This window comes from Hyperolius riggenbachi, chromosome 10 (assembly GCF_040937935.1).
Source record: "Hyperolius riggenbachi isolate aHypRig1 chromosome 10, aHypRig1.pri, whole genome shotgun sequence".
NCBI lineage: Eukaryota > Metazoa > Chordata > Amphibia > Anura > Hyperoliidae > Hyperolius > Hyperolius riggenbachi.
In genome coordinates this window covers 85889790-85914016 of record NC_090655.1, presented here as the reverse complement: position 1 = coordinate 85914016, position 24227 = coordinate 85889790, and the positions used below count along the sequence as shown (strand labels likewise).

Sequence of the window (24227 nt, the reverse complement as noted above, 5' to 3'; positions counted from 1 at the left end):
CAAAACCGCTAGCAGATCGTCAAACTCTAGCGGTTTTTGGAGCTGATTTCAGAGCGATTCTAGGCATGTTTAGAGACGTTTTCTAAACATGGCCTAGCGGTTTTGGGAGCGCTTTTGTGTAGCAGATTACAAATACTGTTACATTAAAAGTTGTTGCTGAACAGCTTCTGTAACAAGCGCATGGAAAACCACTCTGATGTAGCGTTTTCCACAGCGGTTTGCGTTTTTCCTATACTTTACATTGAGGACGAAACGCTTCTGAAAACCGCAAACGTGCAGCAGGAGGCACATTTGTGGTTTGGAAAAACCTCAACCCGCTGGTGTGCGCTATCCCATTGAACTACATTAGCCAAGCGTTTTCACTGGCGGATCTCTGCTAAAACCACTTCCTGGGCCTAGGTTTGCATTGCTACTCTTTATGTACCAGCACTGCACAGGCTAAAGACAGATTGCACCTGTGCAGTAGTCTGGAACTTTCATGCACAGGTGTTTTGTTTTTAGTCATGGGTTTGTAATACTGTCCCTGGTGATATGGGCGAACCTGACTCGTGCCGGGAAAAATGGCTAACTGTGTATAAAGGAGTCTGGATCGTCCAGCAGCTTTTACTCTTGAAACCTATATATGAAATAAAAAAAAAAAAAATATATGCAAACAGCACATTTTCTAGCAATGTTTCAGCCTTCTGCTGTAGAATTGGTAACATTAACATTTTTAAATTTTTAACATTTTGTTTGAAACTTTTTTATTATACTAAATGTACAGGTGAAACTCAATTTGAATATCATGCAAAGGTCTATTTCAGTAATTCAACTTAAAAGTGAAATATATGAAATAACCCTTTGCAGGTGACTTAGATTGATTGGCTGATTAGAGTCTAACACTGAGTCTAGAATATTGAACATTTACACAATATTCTAATGATCTGAGATTTTGATGATTGGGGTTTTCACAAGCTATAAGCCATAATCATCAAAATTATAACAAAGGTTTGAAATATTTCGCTTTGCATGTAAAGCCGATTTCATAATATATATATATATATATATATATATATATATATATATATATATATATATATATATATATATATATATATATATATATATATATATATATATATATATATATATATATATATATATATATATATATATATATATATATATATATATATATATATATATATATATATATATATATATATATATAATTTTTTTTTTTTTTTTTTTTTTGCCACTTCCATGTACTGAGGGTTTACCTCTACCAGCTGTGCCCAACCTATGGCCCACGGGCCATTTCTGGCTCACAAAGCAGACTTTTGTGGCCCACGGAGTGTCCTGAGGATCAGGGATTGTCATACTATGTCATAGGTTTACATAGCGTAATCGCGTTCTCTGCAGTAGTACTGTGATAGTTAGAGACCCTCCTCAATTGCTGCAGGAACCACCCTCCAATAGGAATCAGCCTCATTCCTATTGGAGTGAGGTTCCTGCAGCAACCTAAGGTTGAGGGTCTCTATCAGTGCTACTGCAGAGACCGCGAGTACCTTTGTGTAAACCTATGACACAATCCCCGATTCTTGCTCCGGCTCTCCTCACCCAGATGCTTTGCCACTGCTCTGGCCTCATCTCAGGAGGACCGCGTGACATCACACCCTACCAGCCGGGCAAATTGTAACAACTTGCTCAACACTGACCTTCACCCGTTGCTAGGCCACGGCAACTAATTGAGAACCAGGCTTCTGCTGAATAGTAGACCAAAACTACCCGCAGCTCACACAGCACTTGTGCTGTGTGAGCTGCGGGTAGTACTTTCTGATCACCCAGAAAGCCTCTGCACATACACCCAGGTACCCTGGAAGATGGGTATCAAATGGTGAGTACAACAATTCTTGGTTTACCATTTTCTTTCCTTTTCCAACACCATGTTAACTTACTAGAGAAATGTTGGATTTATATTTAAATTTTATATGTATGTTTCGACCCACAATGTATCTTGATATGAAGTGGGCACCACTGACCTACACAATTTGATCATAGTATTGAAATATTGACCCTTCATACTATATGGAGGTGGCAATTGGCCAACCATAATTGAAAATTAGTAACAGGTGTTAAGAGAGAACGGAGAGGGTGAAAAAGAGGTTAATAAAAATTTTGCTAATTTCCTGAATAGTGTAAGCCTTTTTCATAACTTCAAATATGCATTACACAAACCCACAATATTGTATAGCAATTCAAAACCATTAACATATTTTTTTTTTTTTTTATATCTTGATCACATCTGGCTTCTGTTTTCCATGCACTGCAATAGTCCATGAAATGACAGACTTAAAAGTCAAATGACATGCTGCATGAGGTAAATGGTCAAAAACACTTCATGACAAGACAAACTATTGCCACGTGTGAAATCTTCGTGAATGCTCAAAGATTTTTATTGCCTGTAATTTACATTAAATTTTTACAGAATAAGGCCTCTTGCACACTGCAAGTGATTCAGATTCCGCTTGTAATCAGTTTTTACATCCGATTCAGTTTACATCCGATTCAGATTCCGATTTGCAGTGTGCAGGGAGCAAACTGCAAATCGGAATCTGAATCGGATGTAAAAACTGATTAAAAAGCGGAATCAGAATCACTTGCAGTGTGCAAGAGGCCTAAGACTTGTTTCTGATTCTCTCCAAGCTGGAACACTTTATTTGGCTTCAGTGTAATACTTAGGTTTAGATACACTGCATGACCATATTTTAACAAGGGTTTCTTCTTTCCTAGAAAATGCTCATCTACGATCCAGCCAAAAGGATATCTGCCAGGAAAGCCCTGCTCCATCCGTATTTTGATGATCTGGATAAGTCAAATCTTCCAGCCAATCAGATTAAGAACTAAGCTCTTGGAGCCCATCTTGGGTTCTCAATTTCTATGAACCACCACTGCTGTCTTTTTACTGTCTATTTGTGTTTATTTTTGTATGTTTGTGTTTTTTGTATGTTCTTGCCTTTGCAGTTGTAGCAATCACTGCATGGAAGGCATCCTCCCTGACACTTGTAAATAGTGACCCAGGAGCTGTGTGCAGAATCTAAATAAAGCTCTTTTCACAATTCCTAAAAGATGATCGTCTTGACTTTCAGCATAGGAATAATAATCAGACTTAGAGGAACTTTAAGGATTGAACTTCATCCCAATCAGTAACTAATACCACCTTTTCACATGAGAAATCTATTTTTTATTTTTATTTTTCCTTCTTGAAAAGATCGGGGGGAGGGGACTTGGGCGCAGTAGGGGACTTGGGCGCAGGATGCAGCCGACATGCGGCTTACTCTGCTCCTGCACAAGTCCCAGCGGCATTCATTACTACTCCCCCTTCCAGGTCCATGTGGATGGTAGGGAATGTGATTAGGCTTCCAGCTATTGCTGGCGGCCAAATTAGTGTTAAAAGTAGCTTCAGCTCCATCTTCTGAAAGCGCCGAAGTTACTCGCTGTGCGCCATTAGTCGTAATTCCTTTTATGCCCTATGGTGACGCCCAAATCTCCTGCGCTCTAACTGACTTGCTCGGGGTGGTGGCTGGATGGTGTAATGGTTAAGGGCTCTGCCTCTGACACAGGAGACCAGGGTTCGAATCTCAGCTCTGCCTGTTCAGTAAGCCAGCACCTATTCAGTCCGAGACCTTTGGCAAGTCTCCCTAACACTGCTACTGCCTATAGAGCACGCCCTAGTGGCCCTTTGAGTCTGCCAGGAGAAAAGCTCGATATAACGATTTGTATTGTCTTATTTGCCTTGTTTGTATGGCTTATGGTGAAACCCCTCCCACAGGGTGATGTCATTACCCTGACTGTTTGGTGTCTGTGGACCTAGTTGCATTGTGGAAAATAATGGCTTTTTCTGACTAACAAGCCTCTCCCACTGTTCATAGAACTCTCAAATGAACGTTCCATACTGGCAGGACCAGAGATGACACCAGTGATAAATTTCAGTGTAAATCGGGGAAAGAGATTTTACAATGGGCAAACTTACAAAATTGCTTATTTTTACAATGCAGTATTTGTTTTTCAGTCCCTCTTTAAACTTCAAATTGGGTGCACATATTTGGTCGACTGCATGTTCCACTCTGTATAAAAAGTGAACCATAAAAGTAGCCTGGGGGGGGGGGGGGGCAAAAAAGCAGGGATTTCAAACCAGTCCTTTGAGGGACTAGGTCCTTGCACATTTTTGACACAGCTCAAATTGATCGGTCAGAATCAGGAAAGGTGTGGTCCATCAGGTACAACACATTCCTCTTTCCCAGTCCATCCTTAACACTGGCATGGATCTGGCCCTCCAGACCTGGAGTTCGACACCTGTGACTTAAATTAACTTATGCCTCCAGGTGGCACCAGAGTGTGCAGTATAGGGAATTAATTTGTACTTAAACGTCCTCAATGGAATCAGCTGTGAGCCAAAATCGGAACTTGCATATTCCATCTGGACGGCACTGTGTGATTTACACTGAGCATGCGTGGCTGCATGCACAGCTGCGACTCTCCCCTCACATGCGTGGCTGTGTTTTTTATTTTTGCATTGGCTGTCCTTAGTCACCCTAGACTGAAGCCTATATTGTGGTGTTACCCATTTTAGCCTATTTGTTTAGCAGTAAGGTTTAACAAGGTTATATTTTTTTCACTTGCTTGCATGCCTTAAAGGGACTCCGAGCAGTGCAGAAACAATGGAAAGATGCATATCATTTTAAAGCTCTTTCTCCTCTTCCCAATGATATATAAACCGCCACCCTACGCCTTAGTTTTCGCTATTTTTGCGATTGAAATTGCAGCAGCCGCGATTTAGATCGTGAAAATAGAGAAAAATAAAAGGCGTAGGGTGACTATTTAGGTGTCCTCAGAAAGAGGAGAAAGAGAGCTTTGAAATGAGATCCATCTTTCCATAGTTATATTGTATTACACAGGGCGACTTTTTCCTAACGTCAGCAGCTCCATTCTGCTGAATGCAGCTGCTGACTTTGAGAAAAAGTCGCCCTGTGCAATACAATGTAACTATGGAAAGATGGATATCATTTTAAAGCTTTCTCCTCTTTCTGACGACACCTAAATCGCTGCCCTACGCCTTTTAGTTTTTTCTATTTTCGCGATCGAAATCACGGCCGTGGCAATTTCAATTGCGAAAATAGCGAAAGCTAAAAGGCGTAGGGTGGCGGTTTATACATCATTGGAAAGAGGAGAAAGAGCTTTAAAATGATATGCATCTTTCCATAGTTCCTGCACTGCTCGGAGCCCCTTTAATAGCAAACAGAATGGAGTAGGGTCTGTATCCTATCCTAATTAAAACGAGAACAGTTGCCAATCATCTCCCCCCCCCCCCCCCCCCCCCCTCCAAAAAGAAGCAATACTCTTCCCTCTGTTGCTTGTATTGCTATGAGCTAGAAGCGGACTCTGTGGGCTGTTGTATAGCAGACATTCTACTTACAGATGAGATTCACACCAGTAATGACCATACAGCCTGGGACCCACTGGGGGTAATTTAAAGACCATTGCGTTTTTGCCAGTGATCAGGAAAGTGCTACTTCAGTGGAACTCTGAGGGTGGTTGGACTGCAGCATTTTTGGCACAATAGCATTGCTAGAATGAAGGCCCACATCACAATTGCTCAGGGAGTCATGGTGACGCTTCCATGATCTGGCTAATTCTGGCCGCTTTAGGTTTTTGTTTTTTTTTGTTTTCTTTATCTTCAAAAGCGCCTGTAGTGGATCCCAGGCCTAAGGCCCAGTCTCTAGTGCAAAATGTTGTCCAGTAGAGACAAATTGCCTGTCCAACGTTGTACAGGCTGCTAAGGGCATAGGTAACTGCAGCACCCACTATGTGCCAAACAGTGCTTGTGCCCATCTGGAATAGAAATAGATGATACTTTCATGAAACCAGCTTCTACTAAGATCAGAATTCTCTGATCTCTAAAGATTAGTCACTCCACTCAAGTCGTGAATTCCTTCAGCTGCCTGTATGAAAGAGCCCTTAGTATGTAGCCAGCAAATCCTCTGCGTCATGGGAAGTGCACACAAACTACTCCAATATAAATAACATATACTCTACTCTAAACTTTTAAATAAGACCCTTTAGGATTTGTCAGCTGTAACAAAAATGTTTTTGTTTGAAGGTTATTATGCTGTTTATCTTTAAAGAAGACCTGAACTCAATGTCCTCTGCTCTAAAAGGAATAATCAATCAAAATTGGCTGCCCCATGATATACTTACCCAGGGCTTCCTCCAGCCCCTTGCAGCTGACATGTCCCATGCAGCATCTCCACTTGCCCGGGGGACCCTGCCAGTGCAGAGGATGACCAAGATCGTCCTTACTGCGCCTGCGTGAGCGCTGCTTGTCAATCAAATCCACATTTTACAGCGCAGGTATACTCTTCTTAATGGTGTATCTCTCCACTTCACCACCTGTATGCACTCAAGGTGCACATGGAATGCACAGGCATGCTTTCAGTGGATAATAAAAGTTTGTTTATTTCTGGATAAAAGCAGTACAGGCAATTCAGGGTGGGCACTTGCTTCTAGAGGGTCCCAATCCACTTAGGACCCTCCCTGGCTTGTTGCGCTTCCCACTCAATGTGGTACTCAGACCTCACTACACGATTCTGTTTCTTTGCTGCCTGCTCTTGTCCCTGAATTGCCTGTACTGCTTTTATCCATAAATAAATGAACTTTTATCCACCGAAAGCATCCCTGTTCACCACCTGTATGCACTCAAGGTGCAAACAGGGGCGGTGCTACACTGGGGCTTGCCGGGGCTGAAGCCCCAGCTGACAAACTGTAAGCCTCCCCCAAAGCCCCCCCAGAGCTGAGTGGACTTAAAAAAAACAAAACCTTTCCCTCATGCTGCTGCTGCTTAAATGTTCTGTCCTCATCAGTGTCGTTGTTAGCTCAATTTATTTCTAGCACGTGCCGGTATCAGCCCCATTGTGCCCCGAACGGGCATTTCTACTGTACAAAATAGTCCCGATTGCTGCATATTTACACTAGCTGTCTGACTCAAAGGCGTAAGGATACAGGATTTTGCAGCTGCAAGGCGGAGGGATACAGTTTCAGCTGACAGCGCGGGTGTTTGAAAAGCTTTTAGGAACTAGGAAGGAAGATTTGAAGAGAGGAGGAGGAGAAGCAGGAGGCTGGAGGAATGTCTGATGCTGTAGTCAGAAATCAGCGGTGTCTGTGAGTGTTTCTCCCCCACGACTTCACTCACACCACCAGTGGACAAAAGGGCAGATCATGGATGTCTGATAGCTGACACCAGGGAGAGGCGCAGGCACGGAGGGATTACTAGTGACTAGTGTGAGTCTATGACATCCAGGGAAAAGCAGCAGCAGGATAGATACTGTGAAAGCAAGCAGGGATTCTGGGCATACATTAGAATAGATGACAGATCACCAAGTACATTTCTCTTAGCATGCAGGGAAGTTGGTTACTCTGCTGTGCAGGGAAGGGAGTCACACATCCTCACCATACACTGAAAATAATGCACTTTACCTGACTGCTTAATAGCTAACCTGTTGCCTATTATATGAATGATATGGTGCAAAATCAGGGTGCCTAATTGCTATATGGGAAACGTCTACTTTCAAGTGGTATGTGTCACTAATTGCTGTGCTCTGCTACCTTACTACTTCCTACTATCCATCTGCTACCTTAATACTGTGCAGAGGGATACGCTGCCTAACTGCAATGCAGGGGTATAAATGGGGGATACATGCAGTCCTATTGCTATGTGATGGATGCCTAATTACTGTACTATGTGGGACATATGCAGCTGTATTACTATGTGGTAGATGTAGTGCCTAACTGCTAAATGGGGGATTTGCTGCCTAAAAATTGCTATGTGTGAGATATTTTTGGCTGTTATGTGGGAAGATTCTATAGGAGACTTTGGAGCTAATCTACTTTAGGGGACCCAGCAGGAAATCTAGCTAACGTGATTGGGTGGACGGCATGCTCTTGAACTTATAGGTTTCAGATAGGTTGTAATAAACTACACCCACGTTGTTCAGCCAATCACAATGCTCTGTGCGGTAAAGGGTGCTGTGATTGGAGAGCTGTACCCTATGAGGTTTCCTGCTGGGTCCCCTAAAGTAGACTAGCTCTGAGACTTCTAGCCTTATTTTTGTTGTGGTGACATATAACCTGTCATTGCCATGCCCACAAACACCACAGTATGTCGCACGGTTTCCTTTTATTGGTGCCCAGAAGTGCCCCGAATCTTTTGGGAGGCTGGCAACGCCCCTGCCCCTCATTCTCCCCTGTGGAGGTGCTGCTGCCACCGCTAACTCACCTCAGATCGGCGGCGAGCAGTAGATAGGAATCAGCCAGACCAGCGCATAGCAGCCGCACGGTGGACTTTATATGCTGGACGTGACCGATGATGTCACTTCCTGCATTTGAATTCACCGCGTGGCTGCAATGCGCTGTTCTGGCTGACTCCTATCTCCTGCTCGCCGCCGATTTGAGGTGTGTTAGCGTCAGCAGCAGCACCACCACAGAGGAGAATGAGGGGGGGGGGGGTATATTTAGCAGCCGCGGGCGATGCATGATGGCTTCTTCCTCCTCCATGCCCCTAGACAGACCCAGGACCATGGGAGCCACATACTTCTCTTGCTGCCACTCAAGTACCAGCTGCTGTGGGGTCCTGGGCTGAAGGATGAGGTCAGTGCTAGAGGCAGGAATGAGATGTGCTGCTGGGGTTACAGAGGGACATGGGTGTGATATGCTGGGGGAGGGGGGTGGCTGGAGTGTGATGTTTTGGGGGGGACTGGGGTGTGATGTGCTGGAGGGGACTGGGGTGTGATGTGCTGGAGGGGACTGGGGTGTGATGTGCTGGAGGGGACTGGGGTGTGATGTGCTGGAGGGGACTGGGGTGTGAGGTGCTGGAGGGGACTGGGGTGTGAGGTGCTGGAGGGGACTGGGGTGTGAGGTGCTGGAGGGGACTGGGGTGTGAGGTGCTGGAGGGGACTGGGGTGTGATGTGTTGAGGGGGACAGTATTGGCCTGTTCTGGAGTGGACAGGGGTGTGATTTTCTGGGAGTACAGGGGTTTTGTGCTGGAGGGGGCACGGGTGTCATGTGCTTGGGAGACAGGGGTGTCATGACACCCCTGTCTCCCCAGCTCACAATACCCCCTGTCCTCCCAGCATGACACCCCTGTCCCTCTGTTTCCACAGCATACATTTACTGGTGAAATGCTGTCCCTCATTACATGCATTTACTGGTGAAAGGCTGTCTGTCATTACGTGCATTTACTGGTGAAAAGCTGTCTCTTATGTGCATTTACTGGTGAAACTTTGTCTCTCATTACGTGCATTTACTGGTGAAATGCTGTCTCTTATTACATGCATTTACTGGGGAAACGCTGTCTGTCATAATGTGCATTAACTGGTGAAAAGCTGTCTCTCATTACATGATTGTTGATTGATGCTTTTACTGGTGAAACACTGTCTCTTACGTGCATTTACTGGAGAAACGCTGTCTGTCATTACGTGCATTTGCTGGGGAAACGCTGTCTGTCATTATGTGCATTTACTTTATATTTTTTTTATGCAACTACATTAGCTGGTACAAATACATTACAGTTAGTCCCTCCCACACGATGTCATGACCACACCCACATGTTCGCCGCGGCGCGCTTTGCGCGCCGCAAATTCCCCCCATGAGCCCTGCCTGCCAGCCATTGTGCCCCTCTTGAGCCCCCCCAGAAATCTGAAGCTGGAGCCGCCACTGGGTGCAAATAGAATGAAGTGGAGAGATGCACCATTAAGAGTATGCCTGCGCTGTGAACCAGTAGTATTACATTGATCTTTTGGATGTGAGTATCCATCCCTACACAGCAGCAACCTACTCATAGTGAATTGGGGCGACACGGTATTTGTCTTGAAAAATCAAATCCCCATTGTCTGCAGTAGTTCTGCGCCTGTGCAGTACACTGCACACAATGTGGATTTGATTGACAGCAGTGTGCACACAGGCGCAGTAGAGGTGGTCTGCCTCTGCACCGGTGGGGACCCCGGGCTGGCGGCTGCTAGCAGAGATGCTGCATCGGACATGTCTGCTGCAAGCCCCGGGTAAGTATGTCATGGGGCAGCCAATTTTGAGGAGTCCTTATTAAGTAGGTTAAAGAAGGCTTGGCAGTCTTCCACAACTTGTAAAACCGGGGGTTAGCAGAAATCATCACCGCTACATGAGCAAGTTCACATTTGCGTACCAAATTTCATAGTTAAGGGGAGTACAAATGCTCAGTGTATGTTGCTGTCAATAAATGGAGCATGGATCATTCCAGTAATAAATGCTGTATAGACATGCCTCTCTGCTACATCCGAGAAGTGTACTGTTCAGTGGCGGAGGGTGCAATGGCGGGTGGTACACAAATCAGCCTCTTCCAGCTAAGTTACAAGGGTCTTTTTCATTTGTCATTTAGGGATCTAATGAGTTAGGTCTTTAAATGACTGGGGGTGGTGAGGTGTTTGTGTACCTTCAAACCCTCTTTAGAGTCGGGCAGGATGGTACTGACCAGCTGCCTTGGCCAAGTTCTATCTACCTTAGGTTATAGTAGGAAAAATTCACATATTAAAGGTATTTGTGGAGATCTGTTTTAACTACTCTGCGGCTGCACAGTGGCTTTCGTTCCTCAATCACAACATTGCAGCAGCAATCAGATCCCACCAACAGAAAGCTTTGCTGGTTGGAAGAAAAGGAGCTAACATTATTTTGGCTAAGTTGTATGGCCACACATTAAACTGTTCACGCTGCAGAGTGCAGAATAGTAAAAAAAAAAAAATCGCCTGGTCACTAGGGGTGTGTAAGCCTGCGGTTCTCAAGAGGTTAATGAACAACTGACCCAAGAGGGATATGGAGGCTGCCCTAATTTTCCTTTTAAACAATTCACATTATCCTGCTGATCATCTGCCTCTAATAATTCTAGCCATAGGCCTCGATTCATAAAGCATTCCCGCATGCGGAAATGCTAAAAACAGTTCTCTTTACCGACCACAAACCAAAATGTGTACTCATAAAGGCTTTTTCCGCATGAAAAGCAGATGCTCCTGAGAAGAGCGATAAATCACCGCCTTGTGCGGTAATTATCTTAACAAAAGTAACAAAATGTCAATTCATAAAGATTAGAGGAAGTGGTATGCAGACGGGGATTACCGCTACCTCGGATGTGGCGAGAAGCGGAAGAAAATGGGACAGACCTCCCAAGCAGCAGTAGAGAGAGCAGTGCACTGAGGGACTCAGCCAGCTCCTGTGTTTCTGCAAGGCTCCCAGCATCCTACTGCCTGCCTACAGCGGGAAATCTCCGCTCTGCTATTGCAACTGGCAACATTTTTATGAATGCCCACCCAGAAGTCTGAAATACCGAGTGCGGAGTTTCCCTGCACTGATTTACTTCACCGAACACATTTTTATGAATCGAGGCCATAGACCCTGAACAAGCCTGCAGATCAGACGTTTGACTGCATTTGCCACATGCTTGTTTCAGGTGTGTCTCAGGCTGCAGATGCATGAAAGATCAGCAGGACTGCCAGGCAACTGGTATTTAAAAGGAAATATGGCAGCCTTCATATCCCTCTCACTTCAGTTCTCCTTTGGGTGGTGGGGAAAAGAATAGAAATCGAGCTAAATAAATCCATTAGCAGATTTGTGCTTCGGTATGATCACATTAATCTGCCCTGATTTCCAATATCTTTATAATGTACATTGTTATGCTACATTATGTTATCCTATATATGGTTCAGCATTCTGACTGGTTACATGAGATTAGCTGTGTTTATTGCAGGTGCACTGCAGGCTTATTGCCCGGATAACAGGCCTTTTGTCAGAGGCACAATGCTAATGGACATCACATTACAAGAAATAACAGGTCCGAAGGGTGAAAAGCATTGAAGAGACTGTCTATGCGATAGATTAGCACACAAAGCCTGGTTGTCTCGTGTCACACCCTGGCTGTATAAGAATTCCTCATTCATACTGAAGAATGACTACATGTAGTTGTATAGCGCTCCTAGCTGCCTGTCGCTATTGTGGGCTCTACAATTGGACACAATGTTAGTTCTACAGAGCTTACTGGTACAGCTCGTTCACTTCTACACCATCCTGCTGGAGTAGCTGCTTTTCCTCACCGGTTTCTGTTTAATTGCCCCAGTGAAATCTCATCGACTCTCTTCTGCTTTGTCTGCTCATAATGTATGCGTTGACCAAGCATAAGGTCACTAGCAAAATTCAATAAACGTTAATGCAGCGCTGTAATCGGGCCTTAAAGTGACTCTGTAACAAAAATTACGTTTTTTCTACCATCCTACAAGTTCCTAAACCTATTCTAATGTGATCTGGCTTGCTGCAGCTCTTTCTACTATAACCATCTCTCTAATAAATCAATGTATCTTTCCCCTGTCAGACTTGTCGGCCTGTGTCTGGAAGGCTGCCAAGTTCTTCCGTGCAGATCTGTTCCTCTATGCACACTCCAGTGTGTGTTTTATTTACATAAGCCAGCAGCTTCTCTGCTATCTTATCAGTGATAGAAGAGAGCTGGATAAAAATCCTGTGGAGGCTGTGAAAGGAGCTGGCTGACACATACTAAGGAATTAACAACATAGGCAGAGCTGTCTGCAGGAAGCCTGTAATGTTCAGTGCATGAGAGAAGCTGGGGACAGAAGGTAAACACACACAAGTGATCTTTTGAGATTCAGAAGTAAGGCTGTATACAGCCTGCTTGTGTATGGATGTATTTTCTATGTGTGGACATGCTGTACATCAACCTACTTCCTGTTTTGGTGGCCATTTTGTTTGTTTATAAACAAACTTTTTAAAACAGTTTTTGACTACTTTTAATGCGGCGGGGAGCGGTGAAATTGTGACAGGGGGTAATAGGAGATGTCCCCTAACGCACTGGTATGTTTACTTTTGTGCGATTTTAACAATACAGATTCTCTTTAATTATAACGGCTAATTTCTGTTGTGTTTACACATCTCTGATTAGTTAGATGGATGTCACTGTTAATGAATGCAGTAATGGCCTATCTGTAAAATGGACATGGTCTGGTCATTCTCAAACAAAAGCTTATTATACAGTAGTAAGACTACTGGTTTGTTTTTTAGTCTAAAAGCGGTGCAATTTTTTTCACAACCTTTTAGACCCTCACACCAGGCAAAAAAAAAATCATACTGCTACATACAGTACATCTGTGGCAGCCCTGCATTTACTCACCTCCCTGGGATCTAGCGCTGCAATTCTCCCTCCGTCCTCCAAGTGGTGCTGTAACCCTAGAGTGAGATCGCCATCTGTCGGGGATCTCACCAGAGGGATTCAGAGCCCATGAGGACTCGAAGAAGAATGGCTGTTGGCACCTGGATCCCAGGAGAGGTGAGTTAAAATGCCTGCTGTGCTTCAGGCTCTGCATAGGCCTCCTGGTGGGTACCCCAGTTCGGGCACAGGATTACCACTCCTGGCTTCTTTTTTTCCACCCTGAGCCTGACTCTGGGTTACCGCCAGGGAGGTTTAAGTAAACCTGTGACTTTCAAAAGAAAGTTACATACTTACCTTAGTCTTCCAGAGGCTTCCCATTTCCCCCTCGAGACCACCGATCCAGCACTGGTAACCTCTGGGAGTGCACACTCCTGTCCCTGAACAAGAGCGGCCACACTACGCAGGACACCTCAAACCTGCACAGTAGCATGGAGCTGCTCAAGCACAGCGTCCGGCTCCGTGCTACTGCACAACCATGAGGATAGGAGCGCGTGCAACTCTTGACAAGCCCATGTTCGGCGGGTCCCAGTGATGGATCAGTAGAAACGAGGGAGGTGGGGGAAGCCTCTGGATTGACGTGATGCGCGTTACCAAAGTCTTAACTATTGCTATGAAGGGAGCAGGAGGGACGATGATGCGGTGCACTATGGAGTAGCTTTGAGCTTGAAAAATAAGAAAGTGCTCAGCCTGCACTCTGCTGAGAAGATCTGGCACTCCAGATCTCTTGATGATACATCACGGTTGCCATACACATGTCAGATGGCCCCAACTAACCGTTTCAGCTGGGAGCCCTCTAGCATGTGTGTACAAGGCTTAGGTCTTGTATTTGCGCTCTCATCATGCCAGATCGTAAATTCCAAGGTATGTAAGGATAGAGGACTCAGATTGTTGTAAATATGTTTATAAAATCTTATAGAGTTACCATAGTAACAAATAGTAGAATGTAGCAAATATTCAGGATACCCACTTTTATGTTAATTATCCTGCTCTCAGCATCAGAAACACTTCCTATATCTACAGGTATATATTGATGTATATTGGTATGAAACTCCACCTTCCCAGTGATACATAAACTAGGCTGTTAACCTATCCAAAATCTGGCTACCCGCATCTGTGTTGCCATGGCCCGTCCCCAGCTTGGAAGCCACAGTCTAATTGGTGGCTGCCAAGCTGGGGGTGGGACACGGAAATGCACGAGGAGGTGTTGTCCCCTTCACCCCCCCCCCCGCCCGAACCTGCAGTATAAAGACAGAGCCTGGCATACTAGAGGTACTTTTAAAAGACGTAACAATCACAGTACCTCCTTCTGATGACCAAATGAATAAAGTATTTTAAGATTAAAGTGGACCCAAATTAAAAATAAGATTTCAGAAATAAAATCTATTTTCTAAATTATAATAATAAATAGCAGCCTTTTTCAGCTGCATAATGACAAATATAAAATATTTTACATTTATTGGAGGAACCCCTCCCTTCCTTTCATATTGCTGGGACAGAATCCAGCAAATTGGTGGAGTAGATGGTGTCCGGCAAAGGAGGAATTGCTAATGGCTGCCACCTGTATAACCCTAGTTATGAAAAGAGAAAGGTGAAAAGCATGCACTGAAATGCTCATAGGCTTGAAGGAGAGTTTATTTATCTTTGTATGTGTCAAAGTAGTGCAACTAAATATTTTATATTAAAAAAATGTTTGGTTTGGGTCCGCTTTAAAGAGACTAACAAAAACAAAAAGTACCGACGGGGGTACTCACCTCGGTAGGGGGAAGCCTCAGGGTCCCAATGAGGTTTCCCCTCCGCTGTAGCTGCAGGCAGTCCAGCGCTGGCTCCCCCGAAGTCTCCTGCAATCCACGCTCAACCAGCTTGACAAGGCTTGCTATATTTACCTTCCCTGGCTCCAGCAGGAGCGATGTTCCACGGAGATAGGCGAAAATACTTCGCAGGTGCAGGAGACTTGTGCCTGCGCAGTAGAGCAAGCAGACAGAGATTGGCTATTTCCGCCTATCTCCGTGCGGGGAGCCGATACTGCGTCTGCGCTGGAGCCGGGAAGGTAAATATTTACATCCCTGCTGTTTGGAGGGCCAGAGCGAGTGAACACAGTGAATCCAGCACAGGAGACTTCGGCGCATAGGGAATAACTTCGGCACCGTCAAAAGACGGAGCTGAAGTTACTTTTAAATCACAATGGGGTCAATTCATAAAGCATTCCCGCATGTGGTAATGCTCAAAACAGCTGACTTTACCGACCACTTAGCAAAATGTCAATTCATTAAAGCTGCTGTTACCACATGAAAAGATGAAATTCCTGAGCAGCGAGGTATATTACCGCCATGTGCGGTGATTATCGCAACACATGGAGAATACCGCTGCTTTGAAGAGGTGATAAGGGTATGGATAACAGCAAAGTTAATGGAGACAGATCTCCCAGGTAGCAGCAGTGAGAGCTGAACAAAAAAGACTTCCCAGAATACCCCATGCTGAGTTTTTTAACCTCTTGGGTACCTGTTTTCATGTTTTTTTTACCTCAGAAAGCCTGCTGTGAAAACCAGAAAGACTAATAGACCTGTCTCTGCAGGAGAAAATGTATCAATTCAGGCAGCTTCTCGTGTTACCGCCAGCTTAGTTTGGGAAATCCCCGAACTTCTATCGCAACTGTAAACATTTTTATGAATTAGCACACAAAAGTCTAAAATACAGAATGCGATATTTTCCCAACAAGATTTTTTTTCCCCGTACAGCCTTTTATGAATTGACCCCAAAAATTCGGCTTCCAGCAATTGACCGAAGCTGAATTATTTCATTTCCCACCATCCATGGCAGCCTGGAGGGGGAATAGTATTTAACAGGGCCAGGAACTTGTGCAGCAGCAGTATACCGGCTGTATCCTGCACCCAAGTCTCCCACACCGATTCATCTCGTACGCCAGAGCGAGACCGGCGTGGGACACAGGAGGACGGGGGAAGCCTCCGGGGATCCTATCGAGGCTTCCCCCATCCTGTGTCCCATGGTGGTCTCGCTCTGGCGTACGAGATGAGTACCCCCACCCCCGGGATATTTTTGACGTTAGTTATTCTTTACAGAGGAGCTTTAATCCAGGATTGGACTTCATCAATCAGTACTGATACCCCTTTCCCAAGAGAAATCTTTACTTTTTCTTGAATAGATTATCAGGGACATCTGTACGGCTGATATTGTGGTCAAACCTTTCCCACATTGTGATGTCCAGGCCATGATTCTGACAGTTTGCTGTCTGTGAAACTCGTTGCATTTTAAGAAATAAGGGCTGTCTCCAACTGCCAAGCAAGCAGTATCATCCTTTGTGCATAGAACGAGAGTTGGGACAAGGTCCTCCAGCACCCAAGGCTGAGAAACCAGAGTGCGGCCCTCCATCCTTCCCACTCCAGCCATCACACACTGATTGCTATTAGACCAAGAGTTGCCCCAGGACCCCCAACCACCTCCAACACCTTAAAGGGGCACTATGGCGAAAAATTGAGAAATGTTAAATATATGCAAACATATACAAATAAGAAGTACATTTTTTCCTGAGTAAAATGAGTCATAAATTACTTTCCTCCTGTTGCTGTCACTTACAGTAGGTAGTAGAAATCTGACAGAAACGACAGGTTTTGGACTAGTCCATCTCTTCATAGGGGATACTCAGGGGTTTATTTATTTTCAAAAGCACTTAGTGAATGTCCAACTGCCAAAGAAACTGTGCAGGGAGGCTGCAGCATCATTGTTTAAATCCTTTTTCGGGAATATCTTTATAGAGAATAAAAGCCTTGCTGAGAATATGAAGAGATGGACTAGTCCAAAACCTGTCACTTCTGTCAAATTTCTACTACCTACTGTAAGTGGCAGCAACATAGGAGAAAAGTAATTTATGGCTCATTTTGCTCTGGAAAAAACATACTTCTTATTTGTTTATGTTTGCACATATTTTAAATTTTACAATTTTTCGCTGTAGTGCCCCTTTAATCTCTAGTTATCTGGCTTGCAGTCACTGCCATACCCTTTTCTTATTTCTCTCTGCTTCACCCAGACAGAACTAATGATGTTACCACCTGTGATAAATTTTAGAATGTAAATGTGTGATGGTGCCAGGTGTGATGCTGACATTCTGCTGTGTACTCCTACCTCCATTGCCTGATGAAGCGGGTATAGAACTGCGAAACGCGTTGTATAAAAATCCTGGAGTGTACCAATAAATTTACTGTTGTTTAACTACACAGTTTTTTTGTGTCTGCTTGAGGGAGGTAAGTCCACCACTGCCTCCTAAGAAATTTTAAATATTTTAAATATTGTTTTTATTCTTTTGGCGCCTCTGTTCAGTGTATAATATAGTATATATCCACCCTTGGTGGAGGGGGATACCCCTTTTTCTCACGCCTACAGAGAGCGACTTCTTAATCCTGAGTGGGGACAGGCTAATCTCCTCACCTGCTTATACAGTGGTTGCCTGGAGGTAACCCTGGTTTGTGAGTATATTTCTTACTCCTTTTCATTATACCAATTGCCTCGACTTACTACACCATATTGGGCTCTCGGTTCTTCTTCTTTATATGACTAAATAATCTACCATATATACGAATACTGTGAAAAAAAGCACTTTTATTAATTACCTGTAAATTATTTTTACGACCGTTAATTTTGTAGTTCTAGAACACAAAGCGAGAGTCTGAAGATTTATATCATATTAAAATCCTGCTATTTTAATCTATTGAGTTAGCTAATAAATACTCAAATAAGCATAAACCCTCATTTAAAACCTTCTGATGTTATATGTGTAACTTTTACCACTAGATGGTGATAAAGTGTATGGAAACAAAAATTGCCTGAACGTTGAGTGCAATTCTAAGTAGAGCCTTTAAACGAGAGACATAACATAATGAACATATTTAATGACGAGATTTAGTAGTGATAATGATACGTTCTCTGAATAATTAAACTTCATTATTTATATATATATATATATATATATATATATATATATATATATATATATATATATATATATATTTACCACGTTTGTGTCAGTTTTAATAAATAGCTGCTGATAGTTATGGTATTTAAATAATATGATAGCAAATAATTACCTCTTAGATTTGATCCTTAGATTAGATCTTCCTCTATGATACAAAGTACCCAGATAGCTCATGGCGATCTAGACAAGTCCTGCGCTGCTATCGGCCGTAAAGGAAATACAGATATAGCGGCGCTCAGGCAGTGATTTGGGCGCTGTAATGAGACGGAGCCTAAATTACAATAAAACCAGCTATTGCTGGCGGACGAACTATGTCTTACCCCACAGTCCACGGCGGCCAGGAGGGGGAATAGTAATTAACACTGCCGGGACTTTTGCAGGAGAAGGGTGAGGCATTTTTTAGCTTCACCCACTGTAGCCTGTGTGGGGACGGGCAGGCTTGCTGGCTGCAGAAAGGAGAGGGAGAAAGTGCACGCGTATCTGTTGCCGCGTGCACTCCTCCTGGTTGCTCGGCAACCACTATGCAGGCGGCTGAGAGGGCCGGTGCGCTGGAAAGAGCGCGAGAGGAGAGGGAAAACGTGAGCAGGGAGTGCGCCCGTAACCTATGACGTGCGCACTCTCCTGGTTGGTAGGAAATGATACGCGCAAAGGGGACGGCGGAGGGCGTGCGAGCAGCCGTTAGGGGAACTGGTTTTAACCAGATTCCTCTCAGATGTGGCGCAGTCTGGATGCGGCGGTGAGAGGGAGCAGACGGGTACAGCTATGCAGCGGAACAAGGCCTGAGGGACTCCAGAAAGCAGGGGAGTTTTCATTTAGCCTCCATTACCTCCAGCCAGCAAGTAATACAGAGCTTGGTCAGCAGGGGCGTATCTGGGTAATATAGCTCCTATGGCAAAGACTGAAATTGCGCCCCCCAGCAGACCATCATGTCCCATAATAACAGCTTCTTTTCTTGCAATGATACACATTACCCAGTATAGGTTGCTAGAGTTAGCCCCCAAGTAAAAGTAACCAGAGGTAGCAACCTGGTATAGATAGCCAGAGGTAGCTCACCCAGTATAAGTAGACAGCAGTTTATGTTGCCCTGCCAGTATATGTAGTTAGAGATGTCTCCCCAGTGTAGGTAACCTTCTTTAGCATAATATCTACAGACCACTTACCAGTATAAGTAGTCCTCTAGTATAGGTAATGAGAGGTTACCCACAGAAGTAGCCCCCCCCCCCCCAGTATAGGTACTGAGAGATGTCCTCCAGTATAAGAGCAGGTACAAATGCCTGAGAGGCATCCCTCAGTTTGGTGGTGGAGCATGAGGGAAGAGGAGGCAGCCATGGTGCCCTTGGTCCTCTGGCGCCCATGGCACAAGCCATGCCTGCACCCCTCTAGATACGCCTCTGTTGGTCAGACAGTAGAAGGAATGTGAGAAGTTTGCTGTGAAGCGGTGAGCCAGCAAAATAACAGAAAGGGGGAAACTGACATACAGAAAAATAAAGCCACACTTTGCCTAATCTCTACTGCAACCTAAAATTAGTATACCCACACCTCAGTCTGAGGGAGCAGTCCCACCAAAAATTGGTACATATTAATACGGAAATAACAGTGGGAGAGTTCATAGGTATTTGCAAAAATAGAAAAATAGCTTTATTGTGACACCAACTCCATCAATGGGTAAACAAATTAAAATCAGTTAAATTTGGCCTGTAATGAGCGCATCTCCTTCCGCACCTACATCACGCACCCCTCACTCACACACCCCTAAAGGTACCGGTACCAATTTGTCCACGTCTTCAGAGAGGGGGAGAGAGCAATATGTGCATATACATGAAGGGCAAAGGGAGTCCTCTTCAGCTTGCAAGCTAGATATATATAGGTCCAGAATAATCTCACCACTGGTAATAGTCCACTCGTTTGGTTACCGCAACCGCGATGTCTCCAGAACAGTTAACCACCTGGGTCACGACCATAGGACGGTATTGGCCCTCAGGCAACGTCTCTACCCGCTCTGCAAGGCTGCATTGCAGCGGGGAACGCGCACTGATGCCATATCTGTCTAGCGTAGTTTTGCAGCCAAGAGGAGCGCTCCAGGTCACGTGATTCAGACCCGCCCACCGACGCGTTGCGCCCGCCCACTTGCGAGCTTCGTCAGGGTGTACGTGGCTTGCCATTGGTTACCCAACCCGTTCTTTTAAATCCAGCAGCTGCGGGGCGGGAAGTCCTTTAGTGCGTCATAGCCCCGCGTAGCATGCGGAAGTCTATGCGCACCACCTTACATCTTCTCGCGTTGCGGATAATCTCCATGGCAACTCTGATATACTGATGTGACGTCATGTCCGCGTTTAGGCGGCATTTTTTCCGCGTTCCTGCTTACACAACACTTGCCTCTCGAGTGTTCTCCCGTGCATCCAAACAACAAGGGTATGTACAGAACGAGTTTATCAAAAGATATGTGTCTCTTGTTTATCATAGAGGGATCTCAGACAGTTCTTTGATTTTAGTATATTGCACTACTTAGTAGAGAATCTCCGGGTGGTATGTCTCATCCCCCTTTCCCTTTCCAGTCAGCAGTGACTCCCCTGAGCACCCTAAGAAGGCCACCATTTATGTGGGTAGAAATGGGGCATAGCTTAGTTCACTATTGAGCCCTGCTGGGCCCATGGCCCCCAGCAGGTAGATCCACCGGCTTTCCTGCTGTTTCAATAGTCTTAGTCTGTCTCCCCCTCTCCTATTCACTTGGATTAGGGCAATTCCCATTGCTTGCAGGCCACTCGGATCGCCAGCATGTTCCTGGCAAAAATGTTCCGCAACAGAACTCTTATATTGTCCATTTTCCTGAAGGCCACTGTTTATATTAGATATATGTTCCATGACTCGTGTTTTTAGCTTGCGAGTAGTTAGTCCCACATATATCTTATGACATGGGCACTCCAGGCGATAAATAACCCATTCACTGTCGCAATTAATAAAGCTCCTGATCTTCCATTGCTTTCTACCTGATGCATCGTGAAAGAATTTGGCTTGCACCATTACTTCGCATGCAACACACCTACCACATCTATACATTCCTGCAATTTTACTACGACCTAACCAGTTGGTTGTTGCAGTTGGAACATATTGTCAAGTTACCAATGTGAAGTTACCAATGCATCCCTCAAATTCGGTGCACGTTTCGCTACAGGTAGTGGGCGTTCGCCAACTATTCCCTTCAACTCGGGATCGGTCTGCAATACTGGCCAGTGTTTTGACAGAACATCCTGGATCTAGCTTGCAAGCTGAAGAGGACTCCCTTTGCCCTTCATGTATATGCACATATTGCTCTCTCCCCCTCTCTGAAGACGTGGACAAATTGGTACCGGTACCTTTAGGGGTGTGTGAGTGAGGGGTGCGTGATGTAGGTGTGGAAGGAGATGCGCTCATTACAGGCCAATTTTAACTGATTTTAATTTGTTTACCCATTGATGGAGTTGGTGTCACAATAAAGCTATTTTTCTATTTTTGCAAATACCTATGAACTCTCCCACTGTTATTTCCATATTAATATGGAAACTGACATACAGCTGCTTGAAATATAGAGAGATGACCTATTTGATGAGTATATATTATATTTTTTTATATACAGTCAGCCAGTGACAGCAAGAGAGAAAGTACTTGGCGCATAAGACCCCTGGAAGTGATTAGGGCAGCGTTTCCAAACAGAACATATATTTTTGGTGGTCAGTGAACTAAGAATTGCTTGTCTGTTGTTGAAAGATTATTCCTATTTTTTTTTTTACTTATTTTTTTATTTATACGTTTGCATATATATACAGTATATATATATATATATATCTGTTGCGGCAGTTTTGGCTTTTGGGACTGTGTGAAGAGTTTAAGAATATTTTTTTTTGTTTGTTTCTCTGGATCTCACTAAAAGGGCTATTATCCTATCCAGAAAATGATGGTAACCTGGCTGAGAGCTGAATTTACTTATCCCCTATTGAACTGCATATATACCCTAATTACTGTACATAAGTGGATCATATATAGTAGGCCATAAGAAAAGTGGCTGTAATATGTCCCTGTACTAGTATAAGAAACTAATGCTGTGTTCTGTTTGCTGAATATATTTTGTATTCTCTCGGGTGCCACATCCTGATATTTCCAAGAAAGTGAATTGGTTGGATTTGTTGTCTTTATTGGTTTCATGAATAATATGATGCAGTGATAAGTAGAAATAAAAGAAATACTCACCAGTTAAAGGGGGTCTTCCATCCGGGATACATTTATCAGTATAACTGGATGTTATGGCCTAATTACCTGTTAAAGGACTCCGCTGAAGGTGTCTGGATTGTCCTGCACAGAGAAAAGAGAACTGTCATTTACAACAAAAAAAAAAAAAAAAAGAACTTACACCCAGAGAACACAAGACTATTTATCAATCTTCTCAACTTACTAACCGTATTAACCTTCTTAATTTATTTATTTAACTTATCTATTTATTTATTTTATTTATTAATTCATTTACTATCCACAAATCCTCCGTTACCTATAAGTACAGTCTTGGAAGTTTGGGGGTGGTTCTCATGAAATTGGGTTTTGGGCCGTATTTTTTTTGCTGATCAGCAAAACTAGAGTTTTCTTTTATTATTTGCAACCTGGTAAATTGTTGGTAACACCAACGAACTGTTTGATTTTAACAAACTGTTTATGATAGATTTTTTTTTACATGAAAAAAAAAAAAATGAATGTTTTTCATATGTACTTAGAACAGGCAGAGAGTGAAATTTCGATTTATATACTTACCAAGAGTTGAGAATGGTTTAGTTAGTGTTTATTTGACCTTCTATTTCTTTCCAGCTTCAAGAAGATTATCTAGAAAGAAGAACAAAGATTTCAAGAAGATTGTAGTGTTATAGAATTGATATTATAAAAAATGTCCTTGGTTGAGAAAAGTAGCGATTTTTTTTTGTAAACATTTTGTTTTTTTTATAATAAATATTTTACTTCTTTATTTCTGTGTCAGTGGTTGCTGGATCTCTCTCGGTTGGCATCTAAACTGGTTACACCTGTGCCCAAATTTATAACATAATTTATAACATAAGAAGACACTTGAAGCATGAAATCAGCAATGAGGAAATTCTGATAAATTTACTTTATTACACTTCTCCTGCATGCCAATCAGGTAGCGTGACCATATCAGAAAATGACAAGACACATAACATTTATTGCATCCTTCTTCTGGCAGACTCAAAGTGCCAGAGCTGCAGGGTGCGCTGTGTAGGCAGTAGCAGTGTTAGGAAGTCTTAAAAAGTCTCCCTATTGAAATTCAAACCCTTAGGCCCTGTTCAGACTGTCAGCGTTTGTAGAACGCGTATAAATTCAAAGAAACGCAATTTGAAAAACGCAATGTCTTCTATTGTGTTTTGCACACACACGTGACCCGGGAAACAGAAAAGAATTATGGGATCCGCAGAGGGAAACATACGCTAAAAACACAATAGTACGCGTTTTTGATACGCGTCCATAGACTTTCATTGTGTCAGTTTCTGTGCGTGACGCACAGAACTGCGTGCAGCAATGCGGATGAGAAACATATGCGTCTCATACGCATACATGTGAACGAGGCCATTAGAAAACATTAGTAGCCGTTCCTATGCGTAAAATCTTTCGGTATGCGTTATGTAAAACCGGCTAGGAACGCACATAGTCTGAACGGGCCCAAGGAGAGTTCTGCAATCAGCGGACTGTGGAAGCTGCCATCTTTATTCTTTCCTATTAAAAAAGTGTCTTAATTTTTAGCTTCAGATGTTTGTCACACAGTTACATGCAACCATGGAGTCAGAACATCACCAATTCACTCTGGTCCAATGAATCATTATTAGATGCAGAATATCCAGGGCCGCCTTCAGGGCAGTACAGGTGATACTGTCGTATGGGGCCACAACACTGTCTGGGGCCCAAACAGTGGCAGTTCCACATGGGCCTCAGCTGTCAGTCAC

General features: G+C 43.8%; 1 protein-coding gene across 5 annotated transcripts in view; it reads left to right on the top strand.

Moving 5' to 3' along the window:
• The window catches only part of CDK1 (cyclin dependent kinase 1), a 43024-nt gene extending 39917 nt beyond the window's left edge, over positions 1-3107 (top strand). For all 5 annotated transcript variants that reach the window (XM_068258490.1, XM_068258488.1, XM_068258491.1 and 2 more), the window contains exon 8: positions 2773-3107. In XM_068258490.1, the coding sequence (XP_068114591.1) occupies positions 2773-2886 (114 nt within the window). In that variant the 3' untranslated portion in view covers positions 2887-3107. The remainder of the gene's footprint in view (positions 1-2772) is intronic.
• The last annotated feature ends 21120 nt before the right edge of the window (positions 3108-24227 follow it).